This window comes from Talpa europaea (assembly GCF_964194135.1).
Source record: "Talpa europaea genome assembly, chromosome: 3".
Taxonomy (NCBI): Eukaryota; Metazoa; Chordata; class Mammalia; order Eulipotyphla; family Talpidae; genus Talpa; species Talpa europaea.
The window spans coordinates 120,019,962-120,046,599 of NC_140069.1; the positions used below are offsets into that span (position 1 = coordinate 120,019,962).

At 38.2% G+C, this 26,638-nt stretch overlaps 2 protein-coding genes and 1 pseudogene across 3 annotated transcripts; 2 read left to right on the forward strand and 1 right to left on the reverse strand.

Annotated features, from left to right (window-relative positions):
* Positions 1–8,052: 8,052 nt before the first annotated feature.
* THAP5 (THAP domain containing 5) lies at positions 8,053–13,022 on the reverse strand (the record flags this gene model as incomplete). Its single annotated transcript, XM_084230943.1, has 3 exons — positions 8,053–8,967; positions 9,432–9,624; positions 12,943–13,022. 3 exons carry the CDS (start codon positions 13,020–13,022, stop codon positions 8,053–8,055), a joined length of 1,188 nt encoding a protein of 395 aa, XP_084087069.1.
* Positions 13,023–14,768: 1,746 nt separating this feature from the next.
* On the forward strand, positions 14,769–16,350 carry DNAJB9 (DnaJ heat shock protein family (Hsp40) member B9; the record flags this gene model as incomplete). The annotated part of the gene is made up of 2 exons (XM_084229417.1): positions 14,769–14,991; positions 15,899–16,350. Exons 1-2 carry the CDS (start codon positions 14,775–14,777, stop codon positions 16,348–16,350), a joined length of 669 nt encoding a protein of 222 aa, XP_084085543.1. The 5' UTR covers positions 14,769–14,774.
* A 4,000-nt stretch (positions 16,351–20,350) lies between these two features.
* LOC311168321 (cytochrome c-like) lies at positions 20,351–20,835 on the forward strand (annotated as a pseudogene). Its single transcript has one exon. The product of its transcript is annotated as a cytochrome c-like (transcript).
* The last annotated feature ends 5,803 nt before the right edge of the window (positions 20,836–26,638 follow it).

Consider the following 26,638-nt stretch of genomic DNA (forward strand, 5'->3'; position numbering starts at 1 on the left):
TCCTAAGGGGAACTTGAGGTAGACAACACTGGCAACTCTGCTGGGACTGCCAATGCCCTCTACCCCTATCCCTCAACCTTCATACTGTCTCTGGATTTCTTCACCATCAGTTCATCTACCATGGACAGCAAGCAGATGCTCACCATCATAGCCTGGGGGCTGGTGACAGTGACCCACTGTAGCTGGTCCTTGCTTATGCAGTATTTCTTTTTTTAAGATTTATTTATTTATACATACAAGAACCAGAGTACAGACCAGATGTGCGGGAGGGTGAGCGGATTCACCAGAGACAGAGTGGGGAGCAGAACAGGCAGACTGACTGAAATACACTGCTGAGGGGAACAGCGGGCGAGACAGGAGAGGTCTGCTGCGCCATGTGGGTATCTCCCTGGCTGGCCAGGATCAAACCTGCACTGCAGAGGCTGCACACAGCTTCACAGCGCTGTGCTCAACCGCCTGCGCCACCAGGGAGGCCTTCATGTGGTATTTTAAAGCCAGTTCTAAGCACACCTCACCCTGCCTGGCCCAGGCTGCTTGTGCCTCCACTGGGCAATGGCACAGAGGAGGTGACCTGCCAGCACCTCAAGCAAGTGACCCAGAAGCTGTTTTCTCAGATTTGCTGACCAGGCAGGTGGAGCTGGAGGCCGAGTTCACTGTTGCCTGTGCTCACCACCACAGGACAGTTCTTGGGAAAGTTGGCCCACACAGGATCCAAGCCCAAGTAGCCAAGGCGCCGCAGTGTCTGGGCCAGCTGCAGGAACTCCTTGGAAACCTTTGATTGCAGAGATTTCAGCTGCTGGTGCTGCTGCTTGGTGACCAGGATCCACCCACACTCAATGTCTGATATTGTCTGAGCGTAAAGTGGGTTCAGGCCGACGCTGTGACACTGTCATCATAGGCGGTCCCCAGTAACTCTTCCTTAACTAAACCTTATACTCTTGACTCTGAAGATTTTAACAGACACAAAAGTGGCTCAGACGCTTTCAACTTTAGTACAAAAGGAAAAGTGTCATCTAAAGCATCCTATCAAGTTACCTGGAAGATCCAGATGTACTTCTCTATCTGCTCTCTCCCCTGCAACTTAGCAGAGAGAAAAGCTTCTTTGGGGGAAATGCAGGAAGCACATTGGCCCTGTACTCCTTCAGAAGCTGCTCTTGCAGGAGTTGGCTATAGGCACCTGACAGTGCAGTAGTCCACTTGAATGTGGTAGGCCACTTGGGAGGAGCCACTGCTGTCCCCGCTACAGGCTTGGTTTCAGGTGTGAAAAGTGCATGTTCCCTGTGGCAAGGCCATGGACTCTGAAGGCCACACTCTCTTCCTCCTTTGCTTAATGAGTCTGTGCAGCTTCCCCATTTGACGTTTTTCCTATTTGTTTTTCAGATTTTATTTATGCATACAAGAACTGGGGTGTAGGCCAGAGGTGCCGGGGGTAAGAGGATTTACCAGAGACAGAGTGGGGAGCAGAACAGGTGGATGTATGAACAGTGAAATACACTGCTGAGGGGAGCAGCATGTGAGACAGGAGAGGTCTCTGCGCCATGTGGGTCAGCTCCCTGGCTAGGGATTGAACTCATGCTGCTGAGGGTGAGGATAGCTTCATAGTGATTGGACTTTAACCCCTGTGCCACCAGGGAGGCCCAGATTAATATATTACTAAAAATAACTCCAGTTAAAGAAATGTTAGTAATAGTTCACCTAGTTAATTTTTGCTCATTTATGTTAGGTTCTTTTTTTTTTTTTTTTTTTTTTTTTTGGTGGGACCCTTGACGGTGGACGGGGATCAAACTGGCGCTACAGAGGCCGTGGGCAGCCTCGCAACCCAGCGCTCAACTGCTGCACCACCAGGGGAGGCCCTACGTTAGGTTCTTTAAGTTAAAGTATAAGTACTTAGTTTAAAAGACATCTATAAGAAATTTTAAGTACACTTCAAATATCTTAGAATCTATTAGTTCCAGTTTCCATGGTGAAATGCTCATCTTGTTTCCATTACCTGAATGTACACATTCAAGCCTTCTAAAATGTAAGGTAAGGCTTCAGTGACAGAAACACAACACTGTACCACAATGCTTGAAGAAGGAACAAAACACAGTCATGGACAGGAAAGCTAACACTAGTAAAATAGCACAGAGATACCATGGCCACGGACTCTGGGATCCAGGACAGCTTGAATGGCCCTGGTATGAGTGTGGAGGATACAAGGGGTCAAAGAAAAAAGATTGGGAGTTTGAAAAGGAAAGTCTATTTGATAGAATTTTCTAAAAATTTCTAGTATGAAAATGTAAGAAAATACTTTTCTATCATCTAGAAGGTACAGAATTTATAGAGCAGGGGAATAAGTAAGTTTACTAGTGATGCAGAGAAAAACAGGTCACCAGACTTACTTTTCTTTCAAATTATGTTTCTTAACATTGGCTTATCTGTATCTGTTTTGGGGGATAAAAGTCTACGAATATATGTTCTCATACCATGCCCATCACCAGTGCCCCAGTTTAATTAGACACTGCACACTATTTGTACATGTGCCAGAGATGCTATTAAAAACCTCAGCTCGGGGAAACAATCATTGAGGGTTACTGATGGATTATTCTTTGTCTTTAGGGTTTCCGTGAGACCGTGAGGAATACTTAATTAGCTGATTAGTTCCTATTACCATTAAACCTACTTTTACTCTTAAAAAGATTGCATGTTACCAATCCAGTACTGCATGGTCCTTATTTTCTCTGGGAACAGAAAAGTAGGTCAGTGGGTTATTATATGCTTAAGGAGAGGAATGAAGCTAGAGGAATTTGCTAGTAAAGGGGTAAATGGTATATAAAATGTCACGTTTTACTAGCTGCCACTCTGCTCCCCCATCTCTTTTGTGAAAGAAAACTGTACCTTCTCAAAGTTTTAGTGAAGTAGAGGGGTATTACTCTGATTACCACAGTGCCTGACTTCAAATTCAAGTTTACTGACTCCAAATCATTAACTCATTCCCTCATTGTAATTCCCCTCAAATGTTCTTAAAAGAAACAAAACCATCATAAATAATCTTTACTGAGAAGGCTAACACCTAGCAGTCATTAATTATGTAATTTTTAATTTAGAAAACTTTTATTTATTTTTAAAGATTTATTTTATTTATTTGTGCATATAAGAGCTGGGGTATAGGCCAGAGGTGGGCGGTGGGGGTGAGAGGATTCACCAGAGACAGAGTGGGGAGCAGAACAGGCAGATCTACTGCAATACACTGCTGAGGGAAGCAGTGGGCAAGACAGATCTGCTGTGCCATATGTGGGTTAGCTCCCTGGCTGGGGATTGAACTCAGGCTGCAGTGGCTGCGGATAGCTTCATAGTGCTGAGACTCAACCCCTTGAGCCACCAGGGAGGCCCCCAATTTTGAAAACTTTTAAACAGAGTAATAAACCAGTTATCAATCAATTTCCAAGGTGATTTCTTCATTCATTTGTCTAATGTCTTATTTTCCAGACTCTCCATATGGTTTGGTTTCTTGAGCATGATCTTAGGGTAATCACACATCTTACATGGTATCTGGCATTCTAAGAGGCACTGTTCCAAAGAGGATGTGGAAGCTGCCAAGCCAATTAAGTGTTGTATTTGGAAGTGGCAGTATCATTTTCACTATAACTTATTAGTCACACAGCCCACCAGATTCAGAGGCAGAGAAATAAACTTCCTCTCTTGATGAGCAAGTGGCAGAGTTACACTGTAGAACAGCAAGAGATATATTTTGGATCCATATTTGGAAAATACAACCTACCTCAGGAATGATGGATTGTGGAAAAATGGTCCATTGCAGTGCGAGTTATTCTAATAACCGAATAGAAGGTAGTAGTTAGAATATGCTTCACGTCATTTTTTAAGGGACAGACTTATTGGTGATGATGAAAGTTCACCAATGACCATGGGAATGAGGTAGCTGAGGAGGGGTAGAAGAAAAGTTCACTGGGGATGAAGCTGAGAAACTAAGCAGGCAGAAAGGTTAAAATGGTGAGTGAAACTCCATCCTTGAAGTTTATAACTCTTCATATAGCTACATCTTGCCCCCTTCTTCTCTATAGCATTTCTCTCCCAATAGTTGTGTGTAAGAGTTTTACCCATTCACATACCCAACAAAAAAGTGCATATAAATCTAAAAAACAAAAAAGTATTCGAACACCAAATAAGTTGGCAGAGTTGTTCAATTTAGCTAGAAAAATTCAACTGCACCTCAATCTCAACTCTTTTTTTACCACAAAATTCTTTACTTCATATTATAGAAAGACAATACATATACTATAGAACTGTGCTATTAATACATACCACTGGCTTCATGTGGATAATGAACACTTAAAATGTGGCTAGCCTAAATTAGTCAAAATCACAGATTTCAAAGAATTAGTACAAAAAAGAATGCAAGCAATCTTAATGATTTTTTTACATTGATTACATGTTGAAATGATAATATCTTGTATATATTAAGTTAAATTGATATTCAAATTAAATTCAGATACTTATTTTTTTTAATTTTTTTTAAGATTGATTGATTGATTGATTGATTGATTTATACAAGCACTGGGTACAGTCAGAAATGCGGGAGGGTGAGATAATTCACCAGAGCCGGGGATCGAACTGGCGCTGCAGAGGCTGCGGGCAGTTCACAACCCAGTGCTCAACTGTTGCACCACCGGGGAGGCCCCAGATACTTTTTTTTTTTTAAAGTGTTGTGTGTGTGTGTGTTTTTTTTTTTTTAAAAGATTTATTTATTTATTTATACAAGCACTGGGTACAGTCAGAGACACGGGAGGGTGAGAGAATTCACCAGAGCCAGAGCAGAGAGTACAACAGGCAGAGTGACAAAGTACACTGCTGAGGGGAGCAGCAGGCGGCAGGAGAGGTCTGCGCGCCATGTGGGACCCTCGCCAGGCGGCCGGGGATCGAACTGGTGCTGCAGAGGCTGCGGGCAGCTTCACAACCCAGTGCTCAACCGCTGCGCCACCAGGGAGGCCCCCAGATACTTATTTTTTAATGTGACTGCTGAATCTCAACTCTTAATACATAGTTGATTAAAAAAAAAATGTGTAGAAAAGGGCCTCCCTGGTAGCCATGGGTTAAAGTCTCAGCGGTATCAAGTTATCGCCAGACACTGTGGCATGAATTCCATCCCCAGCCAGGGAGCTAACCCACATGGCACAGCAGACCTCTCCGTCTCACCCGCTGCTCCCCTCAGCAGTGTATTTCAGTAGATCCACCTGTTCTGCTCCTCACTGTCCCAGGTGAATCCTCTCATCCTCCCGATCCCCACCCTGCACATCTGACCTAGATCCCAATTCTTGTATGCATAAATAAATTTAAAAAATATGCAGAAAATTTGTTACTTAGATCAGGACCATATATTTATGCTAAATTTTACTCACCTAACTTCTTGATATGTAGAGATAAATAGCTTTGGCAAAAATTTCTTTTATAATTATCTAGGATAGAGTATGAAATAGTCTGGGATAGGGTCAGCCTTCCACAACAAACATCAAGTAATAGATGACATAGTAGTTAACTGGTGGCAAATTGCACTGTACATTGGAAAAATGGAATGTTTCCAATATTTTATGAAGAGCTATATCCTTGCTTAATCATTCCCAAGGTATCAAGAACACATACTTTGTTAAGAAGTTTCTTGAATTTAAGTGGAAATAAACAAGAAATTCCAGTAGGCAAATTCAAAGTATTCCTTCAAACATTTATTGAGAGACTATTACATTGCTAAAAAATATAGAAAATAAAGAAAATTCTGCTTTTATAAGGAGATAGTCATAGATACCATATACAAAAAAGTATAAGGTAAACACTGTTAATGTTATAAAACGAAGTCCTGTAGGATCAGAGAGAAAATAATTTTGACTGGAAAAGGGATGAAATTCCACCAAAATTAATATATAACTTTGACAGACTGGTTGCATTTAGGGACTAAAATAAGAAGACACATGTGTCTTGTTTTGTAAATGTTAAGAAGTTCACGTTTATTTTAATACAGGATGAACAGAATCAGAGGATCATGTATATGCTAGTAACAAATTTGGCTTTTATTCCATAGGTCCTAGAGAATTATTACAGATTTCTGAACTAGGAAGATCAAGTGGCAGGTGGGTGATATAGTTAGATCTATATTTTAGGTAAAAAGCTGACAGCAGAGTTCAGGATGACATGGAAGTAGGAGATTGAATACATTGGCAAGATTAGTTAAGAAGCTCCCGTAATAATCCAAGTAAGAAATAAAGTTGGCTAGAACCTCAAATAAAATTTAGAGGTTAGCTGGTTTAGACTGAGAATATTCTGAACTGAATACAGGCAGCCAAGATGGTACCTTAAATACTTACAATCTGTTAAGTTTAAAGTAAAACTAATATAAATTATTCCTGAGAAAATTGTAATTTTAAAGGAAAAATAACAACAATGTAAACAGCAAAAAATGAGTTAAACACAGTGAATTATATTTTTTATGTGTATTATTTATTTTAAATAAGTTTTAGCAAAATGCACATGGGAATACTTAAAAATAACATCATATTAACTATCAACTATTGACACTTAATTTATGCAACATTTGAAAGTTCTGTCCCAATGGTCACTCCATGATTAGAGGTAAATATACCTCTAATCAATTTTTTTAATAACTAGCTGATATTTATGTAACAGGAATTAATTTATTAGCCTGAAAAACTAAGTGAAATATAGCCAGTAACAACTAGTCACTTGTAAAACAATTAGTATACTATTTGTGATGCAGTCAACTAATATTTATTGAGTAACTCCTATTTTTGAGGATCAAAAACATGTTTCCTTACAAAATTCTCCAAACCATTCTTCAGACAGTAACAGCAACTTTTACACAACTTTGAAAAAACTAAGAATCAGACTGACAAGAAGTTGCTCAATAACATTAATAGCAACATATTTAATTATACTAATGGCCAATTTTAAGGGATCATCTATTTTGTACATTTCTGTTGTTACCAGAAAGTCTTTACTTTCACCTTTCTTTTTCTTAAATTTCTGTGACTGTAATCTCTATTTTTATTTATTTCAACATCAATTCTCTTTGTTATTTATCTCCCTAGGGTCATCACAATTATCTCTAATTTCTTGTTTACAAATTTTAATAAAACATATATTAAGTGGGAATGTAGTATAAGTCTATCATTCTGGAATTTTAAGATGATACAAGCGAACATTTTAAAAAGCTATACCTAGTAAGTAGATATAAATGATTTCTAAAATATAATTATATATTTAAAAAATTAAGTCATTCAAATTTTTGGTTTATAAATATAACCTTAAATACAGGATATTCAGAGGCTTAAATGACTTTATGGTGGTTAGTCACAAATAAAGTATTGAAATATACATTCTTTGACGTTTAAAGTACCTCTCCTAAGAGCTGAGTTAATAGGTGGTTCCTTATTTTAGTTCAACTGGAATACAATTATAAAAGGAGTATTTTCTTTTAAATTACAGATAACTATAGTCAAGAAGTCAAACAACACAGAATTCAATAAATATTGAAGACGATCCAATAGTTAATAGTATAAAATCACGCCAACATCCAGTATTATGCAAGTGCAGATTATCTTACAGGAAAGTTCTATTAAAAGTATCCTAGTAGAAAGAGAAGGGAACTATAAAAAAACATAGTACATTAGAGATAAACTGTCCTTAATTTACAGATTAGAGGCTGAGTTTCAATCTTGATAACCCGCCCAAGCCACATGCCAAAGGTAGAAGCAAGACTGATTCCTGAGCCTGACTACTTTTCTGGGCTCTTTTTACCTGTTCTCCATTTTATGACTAATCCTATTGTTCACTATACTTTAATTTGGAAAATTGTAAAGTAATGGCATGTTCTCTCTATAGCTCAACAACTTTGTTTTCAATGAAACAAACACTTTAATAACAGGATGCATTAGAGCATTTCTTAGTTTCACTAAGATGAACACTTTATACAGGAAAAAGTTCACATTACACATAATTTGGTTTTGCTGCAAAAAGCTTACATAAAGTCATAGATTTAAAATTTTATTATATCATAGTAACTTCGTATGTTGTGAAGTGATTTTCTACAATCTTGACATTCTCTTCAGATAGCCAGTTTTCCTGTTTTAGCTGCCTTATTAGAGCTTCTAAAGACTTCAGCCTTCCTAGAGTTTGTTGCTCTTGTAGCTCAAGAAGAGTTACCTTTGAATGTAATTTAGAGACTTTCTGCCAAAGATGTTCCTTATTAATGTCTTGTCTGCAGTAAGAATGTTCAATTTGTAAAACTTCTGTCTCGTAGTCCATATCCTTGTACGAGGAGTCTTCATTGTCTGTATCTTCCATTTCCACAGTTTCTTTTTGAGCAGGTAGGAACGAATTAACTGTAGGTTTGGAATTTTCTGCGGGTACAAAAATGGCAATAACAGATTCTTTATTTGTGTTTATTTCTTCAACTGTTTGAGCAATTGTGCTGAATAAGTATGGGTTTTCCTGTGCTGACTTAATTTCCATGGAATTATTTATAAAGTTTGGATGAGCAAGATGATTGGTAGTTATTTCAAGCACTTCATGGGTTTCCAAAGACTGTTGAGTACCTTCTGAATTTGAAGTTGTCAAAGTAACAGTTGTAGATTTTGGAATCTCAAGAGATGTGTGAAAATCACTTTTACATATGCTTTGGTTAACTGATGTTTCCAAGGTTGATTCTGGTTTTCTGGTATCATGTTTAACTGGATTAAGAGTTAAAATGCTATTTTGTATACCTCCTGTTTTTGAAGCTGATGGCTTCACCAAGAAAGATGAATTAAGTAATTCTGCATGTTCAGGGAGGACATCTGTGATAACTGTATTTTTCTTTGGCTCATTTGATACAAATAATTCTTCTGACTTGGCTTTTATGCACACTTGTTTTTCATCTTCTAATTTTTTCCTTGGAGATTTTTTTTTGGAAGGGTCTTTTTCCTAGAAAATATTATTTTCAAATTCTAAAAATGATGTCCTTAACGGATTTACTCTTTTACTAGTTAGTGCTATTTAGTTATAACTTTGAGTAGCACACTGGACAAGCAAACTTACTGAATTAAAAAAAAAAAAAGTTGTAACAACTCAAATATAAAGTGTTTTTCAAAAAGCATTAGTATATTAATTAAATGATGGGAACACCTCACATCATTCAAAAGACCAGCAAAAAGTCCTAGATCATTAACTTATATTAATAAGTTTGCAATTTATGTATGTTTTCTTTTGTTCCTCATAAGCTATACTTAACGAAATTTAAAAAAAAAAATCACAATTTTAGGAAAAGTACAAGCTAGTTATCTTTTTTCAGTCTGTTTTCCCAGCAGTTTCTCTCTCCACTCCCTCCACCTGATCATTAGCCCTCCTGCTCAGCTTCATCCCCCTCCCCTACTCCCTGCCTCCAATACCTGATTGTCTTCAGGTAAAGAAAATATTGTTGGAATTGCAGTATGTTTCAAATATCGAATACCCCATCTGATGTCAAGAGAATCAGGAGTAAAATGGTCACTACACAGGAATTGGTATTTACTGGGAACCCATGAATCTCGTTTCATATTCTTTAACCATTTTTCAAGTCTTTCTTTGTCATGTAGAGGAAACCTGAAATCAAAAAAAGAAAACAACCTATGCATGAAGTGCTACAAAAGCAAGACAACCATCTCTATCACGAGAGCATCTTTATGACTACTACTAATCATTTCTGCAGGTAAGACGATGAAGATATACGAGGTATAGCCAAGACTTTGGTATGAGAACAATAGCTTGTAAAACAAAACTCAGTCTCTTCAAGCAAAATGTAGGAATACATACTTTATATGCATTTTTCCTAAACTGACAATAATCTGGACTCAATTTTTTTTTTTTTAAAGATTTATTTATTTATATAAGCACTGGGTACAGTCAGAAGCGCGGGAGGGTGAGAGAATTCACCAGAGCCAAAGTGGGGAGCAGAACAGACAGACTGACAGAAGTACACTGCTGAGGGGAGCAGTGGGTGGCAGGAGAGGTCTGCACGCCTCAATGTGTTTTATATGCAAAATTGGACTAAGGCAGTATTTGACAGAAAACTTCTTTGTACCAGTCTAAACAGACTTGGATAAAAACATATTAAAACAATAGTTACAGTGATTTAAATTTCTTTTGATGGCTTTATAAGAATACAGTTCAAGAGACACATTAAATAATTTTCTATTAAAAAAGCAGTTAACAAAGTTAGAAGGAGAAAGACAAACACTGCATGATTTCACTCGTGTGGAATATAGAGAGTCAAAGCAAAGGAAGGACAAAACTAAGCCAAAACAAAGTCTGGAAATAGGACTGCAGAATTGAGGTTAATAGAGTGGGAGGGAGGCAGGAGGACTGAGGATTGGGGTGGGAACAACCAGGTGGGAGGCCTGTCTAAGGTAAAGGACTAGGGGTACTTTAGTGATGGGTCTGGTGTTTTGACACACATCTGAGAAGGTGTGACCCTACTCCCCTAAATCATATACAGTATGGTAAGCCAATGTTACCTCAATAAAAAAAGAGAAAAAATAATGATACAAGGTTTCTCATACAGAAAGCTGTTATATATTCCCCCCATCCCAACCATTTAGTGTATGCTTTGTAGTAACATGATTTTTCCCCTCTAAATATTGATAACTTTATAAGATGCTAACAGAAAAAGTCTGTTACTTTCAAAGAAATATTTTTAAACACTGATATCCTTGTATAGAAAAAGATGATTTACTTTTAGAAGTTCTTACCATAGATACACTTTTTTTTTTTTTTAAAGAGGCATGTATTTTTATTTATTTATATATTTGTTTGTACATGCACTGGGTACAGTCAGAAGTGCGGGAGGGTGAGAGAATCCACCAGAGCCAGAGCGGGGAGCAGAGCAGGCAGAAGGACCGAAGTACACTGCTGAGGGGAGCAGCGGGCGGCAGGAGAGGTCTGCGCGCCATGTGGGACCTTCCTCCGGTGGGTGGCCGAGGAGCAGCCGGGGCTTGAACCGGCGCCGCAAAGGCCTCGGGCAGCTTCGCAACCCAGCGCTCAACCGCTGCGTCACGGGGGAGGCCCTAGATACACTATTCATACATGGTTTGAAAATTTTTTAAACAACCTGAATAGGCATTTAGAGGTAAAAGTAAATTTTCTTTTCAAAAGGACCTGAACTTTGCTAGCCATGGATAAGTTTATACTTTTCCTGTTACATTTAAAACAAGAAACTGCCTTTTACAATGTTTATGTAATTGCATGTATAAGGATATCTGAAAATTATTTCTATTGTACCTATGTTATCAAAACACTAAAAAATATACCTTGTGAATATTCTTGTTAATAACTACATTGCAATGTTTACTCAACAGGTACATCTTTAAGAAATTTTCCAGAGCAAATTTTCTGCACAGCATAGTGTCTTAACAATGGCTTGACTGGTAATTTTGTTTCACTGTCTTATTAATTCCCAAGAAAGCATAAAATAAGCACAGTATAATTGAATACTATATGTATATAATAACTGAATTCCTGAATTAATATAAATTTAGACTGTAGCTTGCTATAGTGTTAGGATGAGCAAATTCATCAAGTTTGTTGCTATTAGGGGAATAAAACTAGTAGAGTTTTTTATTTTGTGGACTACATATGAAATTTTTAAAACTCATTTAAAAACAGCAGTTTCATTAAGCTCATATTTTAAAGAAAGAAACTTTAGACTTAAACTGGTATTATTTTTTCCCTCTTTAAAAAGAGTAAAAATGCAGACAAAAGTTAAAGAATATTTTATCCGGGGCCACCCCCACCCCCCAAATATCTTTTACATCTTGTGGAAGGGCTTCATGGGAGATAATCCTGGAAATATTGCCACATAATGTGAATTATTTGGGGTTGTCAAGCTTTTTTTTCTCATTAGTTACAAAAAGCAACCGAATCACTATGAACAAAGAGGTCTAAATTAAAATACATTCCACAAAATAACTAATGAAAATTCAAAGTAAGAGGCAATCAGGTTAGAGGTAAGGAAATTATTTTTAAATGCAAGAAAAAATATTTTAAATATGCTGATTTTCATATATATTCAGCATGTACTGAGTACTAAGTGAAGTTTTACTTCTTTACACACACACTTAAGAGTGAATCAGGTATTACGTCTCCACTTTACAGATGACAGCTTAGCACCCAGAGTTTAATTAACTTGCAGGTCATCCAGTTACAAAGTGGTGGAGCCGGGATTAGATTGAACCTGTAAATCTGGTTGGAGCCTGGAATCTTAAAGATTACACCGTATTACTTCCCTGTTCTTCTGAATAAAAGTAAGTACCGTGGTTTCCTGGAAATATTTGGCGGCACTGGTAATTGGGAATACTAACATCCTGCCCTCTGTGTGAAACGTGTAGAGAGCTTAGACAGGAGATGGGTTATAATTCTTGCTTGCCACAAAACTTTCAAGGGCAGTTACCTAATCTTTCTGCAAGGCCTCAGTTTCCTTCAGGAGAAAACAGAATAAAAAAAAATCTACAACAACACAGCAGAGTAGTAAGTTTAACTTGGAGTTAACCCACCCATTCGTCAGATTTGCGGTACTGTCCACAGCTGGGTGGGTAACATCGTATAATGCAATGAGGTCAGGTTAGGTGGGGAAACACTTTGAAAACATGATCACCGGGCAAACTTGACAGTTTTCCATGCGCTATCAACATCCAACCATGCCCCCGGCCTGGACGCCAGTCCAGCGTCCCCGCTCGGTTGGGGCATTTCCAGGGAAAGTTGGTGGAGCCTTTATGCCCTCCTCCCGCGCGCGACCACCAGGCCCGGAGAGCCGGGGTGGGGGTGGGGGGTGGTGGTGGTGGTGGAATTTACAGAGCAGATAAGAGACGCCCCAAAAGCCACACCACCAAAGGGAAAGACTGACGCTGCTGTCCTGGGGTCACTTACGGGTAAAAACTCAGCTTCCGGTCTTTACTGTTTCGCCCCCGGCGGTTCTTACAGCAAATCGCTGCGCAATAGCGGGGCATCGCTGCGGCGCGGCGCCGGGACAGCCCGGCGGGCTAGGGGCGACCCCGGCGGGCTAGGGGCGCAGGCTAGCCTTCCCGGTGAGGCGGGGCCACGGAGCAGGCCGCCGGAGTCACTGCGCCTGCGCCAGGCTCGGCCCCGCGTTAAGACGCCGCAACCAGCGACCCACTTCCGCCACTCCAGGGTTCAGCACCGCCCTTCGGAAGGGTGGGAGCCGGAAATGACGTAGAGTCTGAGCGGCAACAACAGTTTTCCACGTGCGCGTTGGGCGCCAGGGTCACGTGGGGACGCGGGAGCCAATAGGGGAGCGTTTCGTGTAGGTCGGCTCCTGAGGTGGCCGCGCCAGCAGCTGCCTCCCGCCAGTAGGGAGCGGGCCGAGAGGGGACGCGGGCGGCGGCGGCCGGAGGAGCTCGAGGTCTGTGTACTAGCCGCGGCGGGACGCGCGCCGGCTCCGGGAGGCCGCGGAGGCCGGAGTGAGGAGCCGGGCGTCCACCTCGTCGGCGCCTCGCCTCGGCGTAGGAACTGCAGCAGCCGGAGGGTGCGGACGGGGGCCGAAGCCCGGGTCGCGGGGTGGAGTTGAGCGCGTTCCCGGGGCCTCGGCCGGGCTCTTTGTGGGCTCTCTCGGCCTCGGTGTCCGCCGCGATCGCCGCACAGGCTTCGGGCTGCTGGGTGTCCTCGAGGAGGGGGGACTGGGAAAAGGAGGTGGCCGAGCCGCTCGCACGGTTCTGCATTTTGGGTCTTGGGGTGTGCGCTTGGCCACCCCGGGTGTGGGAAGGCGCCTTCCAGGGCTGGTCCCCGGGCGGCGGCCGCCCCGACGGCGGAGCCTGCACGGTCGGGGCGTGTGTTTGCGGGGTGAGGGCGGACGGTCCTGTCCACTCGGCCACGGGCGGGGGGGGGAATCAAGGCCCTGCTGCCGTGATGAGAAGTCAGTGTAAAGAAATGTCAGTCACTGAAAGCTGTGTGGTCTTTCCCGAGCCAGCAAGAAAGTGTCAGATGTTCGACTTGAAACTGCGGGATAACGTTTACTAAGCCAGTGAGAGGCCTCCCTGTCAGTTTCAGACCCGCCCTTTGACTAGGGAAACAACCTGCTGTCGGGCACGGTCCACAGTGCACTCTGGGTTTGTGGTCTTTAAACCGGGAGCTTGCACTTGATCCTTGGTACCCGTGACTGTGAGTAACTGTGGAAAGAAGTAAGCCACCTGCTAATTACGCCGAGAAAAGGCCACAGGAGAGGAAGGCAGGCAGTTTCCACAAACTATACCGCCTTTCGTCAGCCTTGTTATGTCATCATAGGTTATTAGGGACTCCTGTGGTATAGTGCTCAAAAAAAACAGGAGCGCTGCTGCTTGAACCTTATTTCTCGAACTCAGGAAATCTGTGCTACCAAGAATTCTATGTTAAAACTTCTTAAAAGTTCGGGAAATATTTTAATGGCTACTGGAGAGTTTAAAAATAAGGATTTATCTCAGGTACAGACGATGCTAGTTGATCTTTCTCGCAGCTTTGGCAGAAAATTTGATTTCTATTAATTTTGAGTTTTAAGTGAGTTATTTACCCTTGCTTTTTTGTTAAATGTTTGACCTTTTAAAAAAAAATTGCAGTCTGCTGTATTATTTGTTTTATTGTGGTATTTGCAATCCATGGCTCACGATGCTGAAATGAAAGCTGAACTTGCTACTTTCTTATAAAGGGAATAAAGCTAGTAGTATGTTGGGCTAAATTTTTTTTTTCTTTTCTCTTTCAGGATATTAGAAATGGCTACTCCCCAATCAGTTTTTATCTTCGCAATCTGCATTTTAATGATAACAGAATTAATTTTGGCCTCAAAAAGTTACTATGATATCCTAGGTGTGCCAAAGTCGGCATCAGAGCGCCAAATCAAGAAGGCCTTTCACAAGTTGGCCATGAAATACCATCCAGACAAAAATAAGAGCCCCGATGCTGAAGCAAAATTCAGAGAGATTGCGGAAGGTAAGTAAATGACGCTCTCTGGTCTCACCGGCATTAGCTAATGAAGGAGAAATGATAGTTAATACGTGAATCTATTTGAAGTTTTTGTGAAGATGAGAAAAAGAGTGAGAGCTCCATTTAAATATAGCAAGAGACATAACATTGAATAGACATAACATAACATTGAATACACATTAAAAATATTGAAAACATATTTTTTTAAATTATAAACCCACTTATTATTTCTAAGTCAAAAGGAATTTTAGGTGCCCCAATTTAGAACTAACATAAAATAGTATTTTTACCAAGTATTGAGATTAAATATAAATATATTAACTGTAAAAAAATTAAAATACTCTCTAAAATGTTTGTTCCCTCCCCACCCCCTTTGACTTGATCAACAATTCAAAGTCACTTTTGCCTTTAATGGAAAAACAAAACAAATTTTGACTGGATTAGTTGTAAAACAGATTGCAGCTCCTGAGCATTCAAGTCAGTCATGATGGGTAGAGGTATTTGAGTAGGGTCTGGAATTAAGCATTTACTTGAATTATTAAGAAAGTGAAAAATCGAATTTCTACCTAATTGGTTATATTTGATGGTTACTTTCTTTAATGCATGCAGTGGTTTTACACAAATAATATGAAAAATAACCTACTCACATTTATTGGTAGTAATGTGGCATCCATTTAACATATTTATTGGACGAGGCATTGTGCTAAATGCTTATAATATGCAGTCAGTAAGATGAAAATCCTGCCTTTTATAACTTTCATTTTAATTTTATTCTTATGGGTATAGTGTTTTGGTATTACTTGTGATGTATGATTCTAAATATAGGGTTGAATTCACTTACTTGAGGAGGTTTACATTTCAGTAATTTTGATTAATTTTCTTTCAGTTACTAAAGTATTTTTATTTCTTTCAGCATATGAAACACTCTCAGATGCTAATAGGCGAAAAGAATATGATACGTTGGGACACAGTGCTTTTACTAATGGCAAAGGACAAAGAGGTAGTGGAAGTTCTTTTGAGCAGTCATTTAACTTCAATTTTGATGACTTTATTAAAGACTTTGGTTTTTTTGGTCAAAACCAAAACACTCGGTCCAAGAAGCATTTTGAAAATCACTTCCAGACACGCCAGGATGGTTCCAGTAGACAGAGGCATCATTTCCAGGAGTTTTCTTTTGGAGGTGGACTATTTGATGACATGTTTGAAGATATGGAAAAAATGTTTTCTTTCAGTGGTTTTGACACCACCAATCGGCACACAGTACAGACTGAAAATAGATTCCATGGATCTAGCAAGCACTGTAGGACTGTCACTCAACGAAGAGGAAATATGGTTACTACATACACTGACTGTTCAGGACAGTAGTTGGTTCTATTTCAGTTCTCACTAAACCCAACTAGTTGATTCTTCCTCAATATCTTTGCAAAACAATTTTCTGTGAACTATTTTGACAAGTGCATGATTTCTTTTAACTTGATGTAGCTATTGAATATGTTTAAATTGTTTTTGACAAATTAAGCAACCTTCAGCTAGTAGAGAAATAGCTAAATATTAATTTTCCTGATTAGGAAAGATTCTTTTTTAAGAAAAAAATATAATTCTTCCTGGTCTTTTTTCTTTCCCTGCTCTTGGGCATCTTAATATGGCCAGTTTCACTACCAAGAAAAGATTGAGTTTGCCTGATAAATATTTAAAGATTAAACTTTAAGAGTTGTGGTAGATTTAAATTGTATGAACTTGAATGATTTTTGCAGTGAAGTGTTGCTAATTTAAAATTGCATGCTCTAGCATCTCTGACAGAGGTTGCTAAATGTACATGAAACTATAATTGGTCTGTTCAGCAAAGGATAGCAGTATCTTGGTTCATTTCCACTGAAGGCTTTAGAAAGGCATGGTATAATAGTTACTGCAGAACTATGCCTTTCTTTGTTAGAGTTGGGGTACAGGAAATGATTGTAATGCTTATAGTCATGAAGGCTAAAGGAAAGTTGAAAATTTATGAAATATTGCCAAGAGATTGTTACATGTTTGGTCTCCAGCTAATGATTTTGTAGTATTCAAGTCGTAGCTACTTTTACTATCTTTTACATTTCTTTCTTAGTTGTTGGCGCTCTAGGTCTTAATATGGATTTATATATATATTTTGTGTGTGTGGTTCCTCTTCTCTGCACTCACCTTTATCTAGAAATTGACTAATACCTCATTCTGTTTGTAAAAACAGCCAGTAATTTCTGTGCAACCTTATTATGTGCAATATTTTTAAATCCTAAGAAATGTGTGCTTTTGTTTTCAGATGTTCTGATTTCTTTAGTTCCGCACTTTTCCATGTTATACTCCATATGAGTATTAATCCTATGGATACATATTAAAACTAGTAAATGTCTCATACAAATTGTGTGTGAGTTGAGAAAAATATAATATTTACAATGTAGTGTTCTCTGTTGTCATTTTATTGTTAAACTTTATTCTGTAATTCTGAAGGTGTATGGAGGGTATATAAGCAATGGGCTACTTATATTGAGCATAGACCATATTTCAGAAGTTACTTTTGACTAACCTGAAACCCTGATATGACCTTGTTTGGTTGCCATTTGGTAATTTTTCTTCCTTTCATATCTCCTCTCACAAATGTTGGTAGCTTGAAGATTTTTTAATTATAATTTTGTTTATTTACTTGCTAAAAGCAGGTATTCTTGCCACCTTGCCATCTTTTCCTCTGTTCGTAAAAAGCAGACTTAGCATAAAGCTGTTTTTATTAACAATTATCTTTAATTTGAAAACATAGAAGAAAATGAACTTATTCTATTATATTTATGTAACTTAATTATTTCCTGGAAGTTATACCTACTACTTTAGTTTGGTAATAAAAAAACAATTATACCTTCAGTTTTGATCTGATGGTTATCTATATAGCCTAACAACAAATAAGGCAAAAAGAAGTCCTATTTACAAACCAGGAATAACTTTTAGGATTATTTTAATATTGTTGGCATCTATCCTCTTTTTTTCTCCAGGACCTGATTATTGTCTGTGTTGTTTTTTTTTCTCTATTCTTAACATTCATTTGACTCCTTTTTTTTTTAAACCTCCCTTTGGCTTTATGCCATAAGTTTTGCAAGAAGAAATGGGCCTTGAATCATACACACTTAAGATACAAACTGAAAGTCAGGAAAAATATTTATTATACAGTGTGTTTAGTTTGACATATAAACAATTGGATATTACATCAGTAATCATAAAAACATTCCTTTATTTCTGAAGTTTATTTTTTGGCTTAACACAATAGGAGGATTTCTTTTGCTCAAAAATCAGCAAGTCAGGCAGCTTCCTTTTTAAAATTTACTTTTTAATTGAAGTGACATTGCATCATAATGTAAATTCTAGGTGTGCAGCAAAAATCAGTATGTATGTATACTACATTAATTTCACTCAAAGTCCGCTTCTACCCTACGACACATAATTGTCTGATTTACCTGCACCCATTTTGTCTTGCCTTCTGGTAACTACAAATTAAGTTTTATGGCCTAAAAGTTTGTTTTTCTTTTATTTAGTTCATCTGTTTTTTCTGTGTATCACATGAGGGAAGTTATATGGTTTTTGTATGACTTATTTCAGGAAGCATAATATGTTAACATCCATGCTGTTGCAAATGACAAAATTTCATGTTTTGTACAACAGAGTGGTATTCCATTGTGTATATACCACATTTTTATCCATTTGTAGAAGGGCAAAGTTACATTGTTTCTAGCTCTTGTAAATAGTCTGCTTTGAGCATGGGAGTGTATATAGCTTGCTTTAGTCCTTTTGTGAGAAGTGGAGTAAGGATCACATGGAATTTCTTTTTTTAATTTTTTTTTGGACTCAATGACTGCTTTCCATAATGACTGCACATTCCCCATCAATAGTGTATCAGGGTTTCTTTCTCTTCCATCCTGTCTAGCACTTGTTTCTTTTTCTTTTTTTTGGCATCATAGCCATTTTAATAGATGTAGGATATCTTATGGTTTTGATTTGCATTTCCCTAATAATGAAGAGATGAACATCTTTTCATGTACTTAGTAGGCATCTGTATGTCTTCTTTGGAGAAGGGTCTATTCAGGTGAGCCCATTTTTTAATTGGGTTGTTTAATTTTTTTTTGTTGTTGAATTTTATGAGTTCTTTGTGTATTTTAACCCCTTATTGGGCAGATAATGTCTCTCATTCAGTTTGGTTTCTTTTTATTTTTTTATTTTTAAAGATTTATTTATTTATTTATACAAGCACTGGGTACAGTCAGAAGTGCGGGAGGGTGAGAATTCACCAGAGCCAGAGCGGGGATCAGAACAGGCAGATTGACGAAATGCACTGCTGAGGGGAGCAGCGGGCGCTGCAGGAGAGGTCTGCCCGCCACGTGGAACCCTCGCTGGCGGATGCGGGCAGCTTCGCAACCCAGTGCTCAACCGCTGCACCACCAGGGGAGGCCCTCTTTTTATTTTTGATGCAAGCATCTTGCACTATGCAGAGTATATTTTTAGAGTCTCATTTGTTTTTATATTCTATCTTTCACTATAGGTTATGTAATCAATTGATTCTAAGTAGGTATCTGTTTTTTAATAAAAACAAAAATAGTATTTTTTAAAACTGATAAATCAAAGACTAATGATTTAAGCATGTTATTTTCAATTTTAATGACAAGCACCAGAAAATCTAACAGAAACTGCTAACAGTAACTTCTGAAGAATGGAATTGGGAGGCAGGAGAAACATACTTTGCATTTTATATCAACCTATAATGTTTGAATTTCTGTTTATGAATGTATTTTCCCCTACATTAGTGTATTTTTAAAGAAAAAAAGTCTGGTGTATTGGTTTAGATGCTTGGAACTAGCAGAAAACCCCTACATTATATTACTGAAGCAATAAGAAGCTTATTATCTGATATATGGTGTCCAGAAGTCAGGCAGCTCTTGGAGTTATGATATGTCAGGAATCTGTCCGTTGTAGCTGTCTTGGCTCTGATCTGTGTTGGATTTGTCCTGATGGTTGTTATCAAAAATGAAACCTCTACAATGTCCTCAAAGCCTTTCTATCTCATCTGGCCAGAAATGTTTCATGGTGTTACATGTCCATGCCCAACTCAATCAGTAACAAGGGGAATATGGCCACCATGATTATTTTAGAGCAGTCAAGACCACCCACTGTGGCCAGGGGCTTTCTTCCTTAAAACTCAGCCTCAGAGAAACTTTGTGGAGTGATCAGCAAAAGAGCTGTATTAAAAATGAGTGCTGTTGGGCCTCCCCGGTGGTGCAGCGGTTGAGCGCTGGGATGCTAAGCTGCCCGCAGCCTCTGCAGTGCCAGTTCGATCCCTGGCTGCAGGCGAGGGTCCCACATGGCGCGCAGACCTCTCCTGCTGCCCGCTGCTCCCCTCAGCAGTGTACTTCAGTCCTTCTGCCTGCTCTGCTCCCCACCCTGGCTCTGGTGAATTCTCTCACCCTCCCGTGCTTCTGACTGTACCCAGTGCTTGTATGAATAAATAAATAAATAAATCTTTTGAAAAAAAAAAAAAAATGAGTGCTGTTGAGAAGGGCAAGATTTTTTTTCCAGAAGTGTGCCCAGTGCCACCCATGGAAAAGAGGCAAACACAAAGTTAAGCCAAATCTCCATGGTGAGTTTGGGTGGAAGGTCAGGTCACTGATTGTCTTACACACATGCCAACAAGAACTAAGGCATCATCTAGAAAGAGGACACACTGATGGAGTATTTGGAGAATCCCAAGAAGTACATCCTGGAACAAAAATTATCTTTGAGGGTATTAAGAAGTCAGAAAGGGCAGAGTTGGTATCTTACCTCAAAATAGTTACCAATGAGTAATGGCACTGCATTTATTACAAAATACAAATGTCTCTTTTTGTGTGTACCATATTTGAATTGATCTCAAACACCCAATCTCCGATCATGAATGACTCGCAAAATTTTATTTTTGACGGTCCTGATTTAAATAACATTGGCTTGTGGATAAATGAATATGATTGCCTTTTTGGATTTTGATAGTAATTCTAGCACAGCAAGTATAGTCACTGTTTCTCCTTCTAAAGATTTAATTGGACTTGATTAGCAATCTTCAACTTTTCACAGAGATATGAATGTCATCTCAAAACCTGTAGAAAATTGGTTTATATTTAGATTTATATAACTGGGTCTACTAATACATTTAAATACTGAGAAAATCCCTTTGCTGTCTCATAGTACAGAGCAAGACTCATCTGTGTTTCAAGTTATATTCATTAGCCTGGTAAAAGCAAGGGCTGAAAAGAGCTAGCAATGTCCATTTTATCCTTTTTGTCTTCGCTGTGCCAATTTAATTAAAATTCCTTTTATCTGAAATGTTGCCTTTTACTTAATGAAAGGCACTTCAGTGTGATGATATATCTATATATTATCTATATATTTGCTTCTCTCATCTTACAGATGATCTTTAAGGTCAGGGATTTTCAAACTTCAGCATGAAAAGAGATAGTAACAAACTTTGCTTGTGAATGCTTTGCTAAGTCAGACTAACATGTAATTCAGGGTTGTCTTTTAAGCAGCTTTTCAAAAACGGATAATATCTGCAGAACTACCATATATGTATGGCTGGTAATGGTGCTTTTGCTAGCTCATTAACGGAGAGGAGATATGGCATCAGTATAAGTTTGTAAGTTATTTGATTTTAAGGCTTAAGATAATTAAAGCAAAATCATAGTATAAACAAACAAAAAAACTCATGGTTTCCTGGAAAAGTGTTAATACCTGGAAAAAAAAAGTGTTAGAGAAGACGGGAGGAGGAAAGGATATATATATGCTATAAACAGCTGAATATTAAAATACTAAAATGACGAAGTTTTTGCTTCTTTTATGATTTATTCTTTGTCTTTAGAGAGATGGTTTTATTTATATATTTTAAAAATATTTTATTTTATGTAATTCTTACATCATTTTTCATTTTTGCACAATGTATGCATTTTCATTTTGGTTATATTCCCCATATAATTGCACCCCCCCCCCCCCTTATTTTGACCCTAGTCCTTCCTTAGAGAGATGGTTTTAAAGAGGATTGGTCTTTTGGTATCTGTGAATGATGGCTGCGTTTTTGAGTTAGGAACTAATCTCATCTTATGTACTGCGGAAGTTTAGCATTGGTAACTTTAATATTTATGGTCTTAACTCTTTGGGACAGACCCCAAAATATAATAATTTATGATTTTTCTTAAGTGCAAGATTGATTGCAAGCTAGTTGCTAGTTTATATTTCAGGATATGGTCATTTAGGTATTAAGTAGGTCAACTATTCAACATCTACATATCAAAGTTTCTTGGAATGATTGGTATCATGTTGGCAGTTTAAGAGGGAAACTATTTGCTAATTTTTTTTTTTTTTTACTACATAAGAGGTCTGAGTCTTTTATTAAAGTCAAGGTCATGCTTTTTTTTTGGTATCACTTCATTTTCTTACTTCAGCCCTACCTTGATTTTCCTTATTTATTTGAATATTGGCTTTGAATTTTTGACTACTTGCCTGAAGGGAGTCAAATCCACACCTGGATTATTTCCTTTCTCTTTGGTCCTGCCAGCTCACTGTTTCCACCTCTTTCCTCCCTCCCCACCCACCCCCACCCCTTTTGCTGCTGGGCTAGCAAAGATACCTCATGGTACAGTATTTTCTGGGTTATAATACATTATGTAATTATCACTCACTAAACTAGCAGCTCAAGTCAGTATTCAGTCTTTTCAACTTAATTTGCTATTATTTAAATATAATTTCATATAGTAATGGTCATTAAAAGAAGCATTCATGATTCATTAGAGTAGGGAAAGTCATTAAAATAGAATTCTCTGCTGATATTTCACAATTTACTTTGACTTACAACTAAATATATTAATACAAAGGTAATCACTTAAAAGTACTACAATGCTTTCTCGCTGTTATATAGCATTTTCTATATAACATTGCATATTTTATATTTCATAGTAAGAAATACAATGAATAGGTATTTACTAATGCCTGTTATTTGGTTATTTGCATTCATTCTTATAATTTAGATAAAATTGATTCTCATTCCCTGACACATAGATTAGGAATATAGGCCCAGAAATATCTGGGATTTAAGATATGGAGTAAAACATTTTTCTCTGCTTTTTAAGGAGATTTAGGATCCATTAACTGTGTTTCATTCTCTATATAAGTGAAAGTGTATGTTAATGGGCATAGACTAGCCTATGTAAATATACATATGTATACACATATGTAAATATAGATAGATGGAGAGTATACCTTAATACATATATAAAATTATATATCTATCATCTACCTCAAGAGAGTTATTACAGGAAATTGGCTTACATGATCATGGAAGTTGATATGCCTGAGACCCAGAGAAATCAGTAATGTAGTTCTGAGAACCAGGAGAGTTGAAGGTGTAAGTTTTGTCAGAGGGCAGGAAAAGACCAATGTACCACCTCCAAAACAATTAGGTAGAAAGAACAAATTCTCCCTCATCCTTCTTTTTATTGTATTCTGTCCAACAGATTGGATGAGGTCCACCTACATTAGGAAGAGTAATCTGCTTTATTGAGTCCACCAATGAAAACCAGCCCACCTTCTTCCTTAACTGGTTAATTTTAGTTTCTACTACTTTTCCCCTGTTCACTCTGTTTTGCCAAAGTGGACTCCTTACTCTTTCAAGAACATACCAGGAATGTACCCTCCGAGGGTCTTTGCATTAGCTGTTTCCTCTGCTTGGACTCTTCTTCTATCATATGGTCAACTCTTTTCTCTTCTTCAAGTCTTGGCTTTAATGTCACTTTTTCAATGGGACTCACAATTTAATACCATTCCATGCATTTTCTTCTCTGCATCCCCAATCCTTTTAGCTCATTCACTCCATTTTTAAGAAACACTATTTTACCATTTTAACTCCTCACTTATAATGTTATTATGTTTCCTCATGGGAACAAATTCCCCTTAGGAATAAATTCCACTAGGACAGAAACCTTTATGTGTTTTTTCACCGATGTGCCTTAAGCCTAGACCTGTGATTGGCACTACGAACAGTAAATATTTACTGAATGCATGAACATCTTGCAAGATGTGTATATCCCAGTAATTTGAAATTGACTGCATGCATAAACATCTTGCAAGATGTGTATATCCCAGTAATTTGAAATTCTGAAACATAAAATCCTTTATTTCATAAAATAAGCTAATCTGAATAGGGACATTTTGATTATACCAAATAGCATCTATTGATAAAGATATTGAGAATATGACATAGTTTGTCCAGGAGAAACCTTAAAAAAAATCCAAATGATAGCATCTCTTTTTTAGTTTTTTTTCTCATTATTTTTCTTTCAGGCATTTTAATGTTAGAAAATAATTTTCTGTTCAAATACCATTGTCCAAACTGTCAGATAAATTATCTTTTAAGCAATTATTCTTGAAAGGAGAAAAAAAAATCAGTTTCTATAAGGCGACTGGTGGATCTTTAGGTACTCAGAAGACTAGGATGTGACCTTTCACTTTTAAGAAAATCAAAATGGAACTTGAAAAAACTTGCACTGTTAACACAGTGTTAACAAGTGTTAGTCAAATGTTAATTTTTTTTTTTATGTAGATACCCTTTCCTGAATGGAAATGTGTAAGCTTATCTTTTAAAAACCTTGAAAAGAATAAGTCCTTCTTTTTCCAATTCCTTTGAGCTGTGTGTATTGACATAGAGACTTCAATTCAAATTTCAGAATGTAATTTAAATTTCACTTTAAAGTCATAATAAATGGTATACTAAAAATTCCCACTTGGTAATTATAAACAAAAGAATTCCATCTTTTCTAACACTTCTAAAATATTGTCAAATTTATCATAAAGTAGGTCAAAAGAAATCTTAATGAACTCATGTTTAATTTATAAAGTGTGTTTTCACATGGGACTGCTAAGAGACAGGAATGATGTGAACCTGAGTCTGCCAAGGGATACTTTATGGGAACCAAAAATGAGTTTTCATGGAGGATTTCAGAGCCATTATGCATAATTATATATATGTATATATATGTATATGTGTGTGTATAATATAACATTTTGTATTATTCCTGAAGCCAATCCCCTACCCCCCCAAAAAAACTCTTCAAATGTCAGGAGCAGCAAGGAATCACTTTGAGATGCTGCAGAAAATGAAGGGGGTGTTTAAAAGCACAAAGAAAGTTAATGCTTCGATAAGATGATGGATATGAGCTGGTTTGGTGGACAGAGGGATTCCCTGAGACTGGGGGAAGCAGGAGTGGCAGATTAAAGAATGGCAGAGCTTCCCTTTCCACTCAGCTTCTCATGACTCCATGTAGACAGTGTAGGCAAGTGTGTAGACAGATCCCAAGCGCCTCATTCTTAGCAGTAGTGTGAGCCTTTCATTCAAAGGTTTGGGATGCTCTAGAAGAGCATTGCCTTGTGGGGTTTCTATCATGCTGTCTTTAGTAGGCAGAATGCCCATGTTAATCCCCAGAACCTATGAATATGATGAGGTATATGATAAGGGAGAATTAAGGTTGTGGAGGAAATTAAGATGGTTAATCATCTGATTTCAACATAAGGAGATTATCCACGTGGGCCTGATATAATCACAAGGGACTCTATGCGGGGGATAGCGAAGTAGAAGTGTCAGAATCTAAAAAGTTGTATCTTGAGAAGCACTCAATTTGCCTTTGCTGGCTTTGAAGATGAAAGAAGGGGCCACTGAAAGGAATGAGAGCTGCCTCTGGAAGCTGGAAAAGGCAAGAAAATGGGTTCTCCCCTATTCCTTCTAAAAAGGAACGGTGAGGGCCTCCCTGGTGGCACAAAGGGTTAAGATGCAACCCATGGAGCTGTCTGCAGCCACTGCAGCACGAGTTCTATCCCCGGCCAGGGAGCTACCCACATGGTGCAGCAGACCTCTGGGGACTCACCTGCTGCTCCCCACAGCAGTGTATTTCAGTCACTCTGCTTGTTCTGCTCCCCACTCTGGTGAATCCTCTCACCCACCACACCTCTGGCCTGTACCCCAGTTCTTGTATACATAAATAATCTTCAAAAAAATAAATAAAAAGGACCAGTGATCTGCCAATATTCTGCTATTAGCCTAGTTAGAACCATTTGCAGACTTCTGACCTCTAGAACTTTAAGATAATAAATTTATTGTTTTTCAAGCCATGAAGTATGTGGTCATTTGTTATGGCTGCGAAAGGAAATTGAATACATTGTCCCCTAGAGGCAAGAAGTTCAGTGCTTGATGGCAAAAGCAGGAAGCAGATGTGGCCTGAGGACCACATTTAGTTTTCTCCTAATTAGCCTCAAAGGGTGGCAAGTATTGACCATCCATCAGCTGGTGAGTGGGAGATCCAAACCAGATTTAGTTTTATTTGGAAAAACAGACGCTTACATCACAATATCAGGAAGCAGATTTTACTCCATAATATTCTATATTGATGCAACATCAATTTTGAATTTTGTTCCTTTATACTCTTTTGAATTGACGTTTTTAATCAATTACCAATATCAAATCCTTTACCACTGTGTCTGGAAAACCCATTATCATCCTTTTCCTGGATTATTTCTGTTATTTGAAGTTCATGTACTTCTCCTTGTTAATAATATCCTCGCCAGCAATAGCTCT